The sequence below is a fragment of the Entelurus aequoreus genome, linkage group LG24 (genome assembly GCF_033978785.1).
Source record: "Entelurus aequoreus isolate RoL-2023_Sb linkage group LG24, RoL_Eaeq_v1.1, whole genome shotgun sequence".
In the NCBI taxonomy this organism is placed as follows: domain Eukaryota; kingdom Metazoa; phylum Chordata; class Actinopteri; order Syngnathiformes; family Syngnathidae; genus Entelurus; species Entelurus aequoreus.
Genome location: NC_084754.1, coordinates 37,517,604 through 37,525,412, shown reverse-complemented (window position 1 = coordinate 37,525,412; position 7,809 = coordinate 37,517,604). Strand labels below are relative to the sequence as shown.

General features: G+C 40.4%; 1 protein-coding gene and 1 long non-coding RNA gene across 6 annotated transcripts in view; one reads left to right on the top strand and one right to left on the bottom strand.

Moving 5' to 3' along the window:
- The window catches only part of LOC133641660 (uncharacterized), a 135,376-nt gene that overhangs the window by 65,691 nt on the left and 61,876 nt on the right, over positions 1–7,809 (bottom strand). The window lies entirely within an intron of this gene.
- Positions 1–7,809, top strand: part of tmem117 (transmembrane protein 117) — a 170,143-nt gene that overhangs the window by 107,870 nt on the left and 54,464 nt on the right. For all 3 annotated transcript variants that reach the window (XM_062035543.1, XM_062035544.1, XM_062035546.1), the window contains one exon: positions 4,455–4,554. In XM_062035543.1, the coding sequence (XP_061891527.1) occupies positions 4,455–4,554 (100 nt within the window). The remainder of the gene's footprint in view (positions 1–4,454; positions 4,555–7,809) is intronic.

Below are 7,809 nucleotides of genomic sequence, written 5' to 3'. Positions count from 1 at the left end.
ATCTAAACAAACGCCATTGGTGGATCTACGCCTAACATCCACTGTAATGATATCAAGTACATGAGTGTATCAAGTCGATACTACTAAGATTACATCGATATTTTTTAGCATCACAAAATCTTTTTTCGTTTAAAAACATTTTATATTATGTTTATAAACTCAGGAAATACATCCCTGGACACATGAGGACTGAATATGACCAATGTATGATCCTGTAACTACTTGGTATCGGATCGATACCTACATTTGTGGTATCATCCAAAACTAATGTAAAGTATCAAAAAGTATTAAACAGAAGTGTAGATAGAACATGTTAAAACAGAAAGTAAGCAGATATTAACAGTAAATGAACTAGTAGATTAATAATACATTTTGTAACGCTTGTCCTTAATAATTTTGACGAAATAATAGAATGGAAAATGACACAATATGTTACTGCATATGTCAGCAGACTAATTAGGAGCCTTTGTTTGTTTACTTACAAGTTGTCTTGTATGTTCACTATTTCTGTGTTTTTCAACCTTTTTTGAGCCAAGGCACATTTTTTGCGTCGAATAAATTCGGAGGCACACCACCAGCAGAAATCATTAAAAAAACGAAACTCAGTTGACAGTAAAAAGTCGTTGTCGCAATTGTTGGGTATGACTTTAAACCATAACCAACTATGCATCACTATAGCTTTTGTCTCAAAGTAGGTGTACTGTCACGACCTGTCACATCACGCCGTGACTTATTTTAAGTTTTTTGCTGTTTTCCTGTGTGTTTTAGTTCTTGTTACGCGCTCCTATTTTGGTGTCTTTTCTCTTTTTTGGCAGTTTCATGTCTTCCTTTGAGCGATATTTCCCACATCTACTTTGTTTTAGCAATCAAGAATATTTCAGTTGTTTTTCTCCTTCTTTGTGGGGACATTGTTGATTGTTATGTCATGTTCGGATGTACATTGTGGGCGCCGTCCTTGCTCCACAGTAAGTCTTTGCCGTCGTCCATCATTCTGATTTTGTTTACTTTGTAGTCAGTTCAGTTTTAGTTTTGTTCTGCATAGCCTTCCCTAAGTTTCAAGGCCTTTTCTTAGGGGCACTCACCTTTTGTTTATTTTTGGTTGAAGCATAAGACACCTCTTTACCTGCACACTGCCTCCCGCTGTTTCTGACATCTACAAAGCAATTAGCTACCGGCTGCCACCTACTGATATGGAAGAGTATTACACGGTTGCTCTGCAGTGCTCTAGACAGCACCGACACTCAACAACAACACATCATTTGCAGACTGTAACTACTGGTTTGCAAAAAATATTTTAACCCAAATAGATGAAATTAGATAATCTCCCACGGCACACCAGACTGTATCTGCACTATTTTATTTAAAGACAAACTTGCAATAAGAAACATATGTTTAATGTACCCTAAGATTTTTTGTTAAAATAAAGGCAATAATGCAATTTTTTGTGGTCCCCTTTATTTAGAAAAGTATCGAAAAGTACCGAAATACATTTTGGTACCGGTACCGGTAACAAAATATTGGTATAGGGACAACACTACTCCAGACAGTTAATAATAAATAGGTTAATGTTTTTTATACCTACCATTGTTGTCTGTTTGGTTGATTTGACTTAATCAAGCCTTTTTGAAATTCCACACTACAAAATAAAAGTATGCATGATTCGGGCTGATTTCATATCAAATCAATATCAGTATCGGCCAATACTCAAGGCTTCAATATCGGTATCGAAAGTGAAAATGGCTTATTGACATTAGCCTTATTAAAACCTTCATATTTTGCAATTTGTCACTTCAGCCCAGCAGAACTGTTATAAAGGCAATGTTTTCATCGTGGATCTTGTGCAAGTGTACCTAATGTTCTGTACGTAGCAAATGAACCGTGACGTAGAAAACATCGTTATCGGCATTTGTTGGGGGCAAACAAAGACGAATGGAGCCATTGACTTCAAATACGGCCCCTTAAAGGCCTACTGAAACCCACTACTACCGACCACGCAGTCTGATAGTTTATATATCAATGATGAAATCTTAACATTATAACACATGCCAATACGGCCGGGTTAACTTATAAAGTGACATTTTAAATTTGCCGCTAAACTTCCGGTTCGAAACGCCTCTGAGGATGACGTATGCGCGTGACGTAGCCCGGGGAACACGGGTATGCCTTCCACATTGAAGCCAATATGAAAAAGCTCTGTTTTCATTTCATAATTCCACAGTATTCTGGACATCTGTGTTCGTGAATCTGTTGCAATTATGTTCATTGCATTATGGAGAAAGAAGCTGAGCAAGCAAAGAAGAAAGTTGTCGGTGCGAAACGGACGTATTTTTCGAACGAAGTCAGCAACAACAGTACACAGCCGGCGCGTCTTTGTTTACATTCCCGAAAGATGCAGTCAAGATGGAAGAACTCGGATAACAGAGACTCTAACCAGGAGGACTTTTGACTTCGATACACAGACACCTGTAGAGAACTGGGACAACACAGACTCTTACCAGGATTACTTTGATTTGGATGACAAAGACGCAGACGTGCTACCGTGAGTATGCAGCTTTGGCTTCTAAACATTTGATCGCTTGACCGTATGTGCGCAACTTTTTTTTTGCGTATGTACGTAACTTTTTTAAAATATATAAGCTTTATGAACCTTGGGTTAGGTGAACGGTCTTTTGGGCTGAGTGATTGTGTGTGTTGATCAGGTGTTTGAATTGTATTGGCGTGTTCTATGGAGCTAGGAGCTAGCATAGGAGCTAGGAGTTAGCATAACAAAGACGTAGGTGTTTTTATGCAGGATTAATTTGTGTCATAATAAATATAAGCCTGGTTGTGTTGTGGCTAATAGAGTAAATATATGTCTTGTGTTTATTTACTGTTTTAGTCATTCCCAGCTGAATACCAGGTACCGTGAGTATGCAGCCTTGGCTGCTAAACTTTTGATAGCTTGACCGTATGTGCGCGTCACGTACGTAACTTTTTAAAAATATATAAGCTTTATGAACATTGGGTTAGGTGAACTGTCTTTTGGGCTGAGTGATTGTGTGTGTTGATCAGGTGTTTGAATTGTATTGGCGTGTTCTATGGAGCTAGGAGCTAGCAGAGGAGCTAGGAGCTAGCATAACAAACACGTAGGTGTTTTTATGCAGGATTAATTTGTGGCATATTAAATATAAGCCTGGTTGTGTTGTGGCTAATAGAGTATATATATGTCTTGTGTTTATTTACTGTTGTAGTCATTCCCAGCTGAATATCAGGTACCGTGAGTATGCAGCCTTGGCTGCTAAACATTTGATAGCTTGACCGTATGTGCGCGTCACGTACGTAACTTTTTAAAAATATATAAGCTTTATGAACCTCGGGTTAGGTGAACGGTCTTTTGGGCTGAGTGATTGTGTGTGTTGATCAGGTGTTTGAATTGTATTGGCGCGGTCTATGGAGCTAGGGGCTAGCAGAGGAGCTAGGAGCTAGCATAACAAACACGTAGGTGTTTTTATGCAGGATTAATTTGTGGCATATTAAATATAAGCCTGGTTGTGTTGTGGCTAATAGAGTATATATATGTCTTGTGTTTATTTACTGTTGTAGTCATTCCCAGCTGAATATCAGGTCACCCCCGGCTCTCACAGCATCTTCCCTATCTGAATAGCTTCAACTCCCCACTAGTCCTTCACTTGCACTTTACTCATCCACAAATCTTTCATCCTCGCTCAAATTAATGGGGAAATTGTCGCTTTCTCGGTCCGAATCTCTCTCACTTCATGCGGCCATCATTGTAAACAATAGGGAACTTTGCGTATATGTTCAACTGACTACGTCACGCTACTTCCGGTAGGGGCAAGCCTTTTTTTATCAGATACCAAAAGTTGCGATCTTTATCGTCGTTGTTCTATACTAAATCCTTTCAGCAAAAATATGGCAATATCGCGAAATGATCAAGTATGACACATAGAATAGATCTGCTATCCCCGTTTAAATAAAAAAAATTCATTTCAGTAGGCCTTTAAAAAGCCTTGCAGGCGCCTCATCCATTATGTCCAGGACCTGCGGGGGGGGTGAGGGGAGAGGCTGGCCCACCTGCTCCACTCCAGTCTGGAGATGGCCACGGAGATCAAGCAGCCCGCCTCCCCGCCTTCCTACTCGTCGGCGTCACACTGACCCACTTCCCCTCCTGCTGCCGTCCCCTCGCTGTGCTACTACCTGCAGAAATTGGAGCCCTACTGTTCAGTCTGCGTGGCCTCGTGTTATTGTGACGCAACATTGTCTTTGTAAACGGGCTGCAGTGTTGGTTTAAAACCATTTAGACACGAGGCCGATGGATCATTTGCCAAACGAACGCTGCAATGGAGCATCAATGACATCGTTTAATGTCCAGACGTGACTGATTGTTTTCACAGGTTGAGATTAATGAGCTCTGACAGTTTTTGCCGTGCCTTCAAATGACTATTATTGTCTCGTAGGTCTCACATGATTACCGACCAGATGGGCATCAAGAACGAGGTCTTCATGAAGTTAGCTGCAATGGGCACCTGGATGGGGGACTTTGTCACTGCATGGATGGTAAGGCTCAGTTTTGCTTTGCATTTCTTTGTTTGAGAGCAGGGGTGCCCATTTGGTCGATGGCGAGGGTGTGTCAGTCGATCGCCTGGGCGGAGTTTCTTAAATGCCTCAAATGTCCGGCATTTTGAGTTAGGGTTGCGTGTATTTTCAATGTACGTTCAGGGTTAAGAAGGGGTTAAAAACAAAACTAATTGTGCGCACAGCAGCATTGGTGAGGGAGGGGCAGAGACAGAGAGAGAGTTATGATAAACGCGCATTCGTCGCCAGGCTCTGCTTTTTATCCATAGATTTATCAGATTTAATTTTTTATTATCTATAGCAGGGGTGTCAAAAGTGTGCCCCGGAGGCCATTTGCGGCCCACAGCTAATGTTTTTAAAGGCCCACGGCACTATTAAAATAAACAAAAACATAACAAAAGTGAAATAAAAAAGCTTAAAGGTTAAATGTAATTTAGAAAAAGTTGCAATGTTGACTAATAAAACAAAGCAGATTTTTTTTCTTTCAAACTGTCATTGCTCAAAACATAATATTGAATCAAAATCAATGTTATTATGAATTATTGGCCTATCCAAGGTTCCGATTACTTCACATCAAATATTCCACTAAGAAAAATATTTTTGGTGGAAGATTTTGCAAATTTGGTAAATAAATAACCAAAAAATTTATATTTTGTTGTTTTCTTACTGTACCGAAAATGAACCGAACCGTGACCTTTAAACCGAGGTACTTACCGAACCAAAATTTGTGTGTACCGTTACACCCCTAATATTTATAAGTTAAGTTAAAGTACCAATGATTGTCACACACACTAGGTGTGGTGAAATTTGTCCTCTGCATTTGACCCATCCCCTTGTTCACCCCCTGGGAGGTGAGGGGAGCAGTGGGCAGCAGCGGTGCCGTGCCCGGGAATCATTTTTGGTGATTTAACCCCCAATTCCAACCCTTGATGCTGAGTGCCAAGCAGGGAGGTAATGGGTCCCATTTTTATGGTCTTTGGTATGACTCGGCCGGGGTTTGAACTCACAACCTACCGATCTCAGGGCGGACACTCTAACTACTAGGCCACTGAGTATGCACAACTGATATGATGGAAGATTTTGCAAATTTGGTAAATAAATAACCAAAACATTTATATTTTGTTGTTTTCTTACTGTACCGAAAATGAACCGAACCGTGACCTCTAAACCGAGGTACGCACCGAACCGAAATGTTTGTGTACCGTTACACCCCTACATTATTAAGAAAAAATGACCGACAGGAAGGCGAGAAAAACGTTTTATTTCAACAGACTTTTGCACCGAACCGGCTGTCAAAACTCTAAAGACCGATTGCACAGTTTCTGTCGTCACAATAAAAGCGCCGCTCCATCCTGCCTGCCCTAACAAAATAGGAGTCAGAAAGCTAGCGCACACAAGCTAGCACGCTACGGAGTTTGCTGTCAATGTATTTCTTGTAAAGTGTATAAAAAGGAGTATGGAAGCTGGACAAATACAATGCCAAAAACCAACCACTTTCATGTGGTATTGGACAGAAAGGAGATTTTTTTGTCCTCCATTCGAAAATGTGGACGTTATAAAGTTAAAGTTAAAGTACTCATGATTGTCACACACACACAAAGAGTGGCAAAATGTTTCTCTGCATTTGACCCATTCCAATCAATGCAAGTCATTAGAATCAGGTAATACACCAACTTATATTCTTGTCTTCATGAAAGAAAGGAATCTATATGTTAAAGGCGTACTGAAATTAATTTTTTTTTACTTAAACGGGGATAGCAGATCCATTCTATGTGTCATACTTGATCATTTTGCGATATTGCCATATTTTTGCTGAAAGGATTTAGTATAGAACAACGACGATAAAGTTTGCAACTTTTGGTCTCTGATAAAAAAAAAGCCTTGCCCCTACCGGAAGTAGCGTGACGTTGTCAGTTGTTCACTTCCTCATATTTTCCTATTGTTTTTAACGCAGCTAGAGCTATTCGGACCGAGAAAGCGACGATTACCCCATTAATTTGAGCGAGGATGAAAGATTCATGGATGAGGAACGTTAGAGTGACGGACTAGAATGCAGTGAAATACATATCTTTTTTCGCTCTGACCGTAACTTAGGTACAAGCTGGCTCATTGGATTCCACACTCTCTCCTTTTTCTATTGTGGATCACAGATTTGTATTTTAAACCACCTCGGATACTATATCCTCTTGAAAATGAGAGTCGAGAACGCGAAATGGACATTCACAGTGACTTTTATCTCCACGACAATACATCGACGAAGCTCTTTAGCTACTGAGCTAACGTGATAGCATCTGTCTCAAATGCAGATAGAAACAAAATAAATAAATCCCTGACTGGAAGGATAGACAGAAGATCAACAATACTATTAAACCATGTACATGTAACTACACAGTTAATAATTCTCAGCCTGGCAAAGCTTAACAATGCTGTTGCTAACGACGCTAAGGCTAACTTAGCAACTTAGCAACCGGACCTCACAGAGCTATGATAAAAACATTAGCGCTCCACCTACGCCAGCCAGCCCTCATCTGCTCATCAACACCCGTGCTCACCTGCGTTCCAGCGATCGACGGCGCGACGAAGGACTTCACCCCAACACAGATGCGGTTGGCGGCTAGCATCGGCTGGCGCGTCTGCTATCCAAGTATGTCCTTCTTGTTGTGTTGCTACAGCCAGCCGCTAATACACCGATCCCACCTACAACTTTCTTCTTTGCAATCTCCATTGTTAATTAAACAAATTGCAAAAGATTCACCAACACAGATGTCCAGAATACTGTGGAATTATGAAATGAAAACAGAGCTTTTTGTATTGGCTTCAATGGGGAAGCCATACCTCTGTTCTGGCTACGTCACGCGCATACGTCATCCTCCAAAGGCGTTTCCAACCGGAAGTTTAGCGGGAAATTTAAAATTGCACTTTATAAGTTAACCCGGCCGTATTGGCATGTGTTGCAATGTTAAGATTTCATCATTGATATATAAACTATCAGACTGCGTGGTCGGTAGTAGTGGGTTTCAGTAGGCCTTTAAACATGCTTGTATTATCATTAAACACTTTTAACTTGTTAACCAAAAAACGTCTGTTTCAGAAAATAAATACATACAGTATATAATACATATTGTTACTCCCTCCGAGGTCTTAATCAAGGCTCAAGTTGTTTGTTTTTCTCACACAGACATATATTTCAGCCACACCTTCTTCTCGTTAACAACGATGCAAAAACAATGCCAAAAT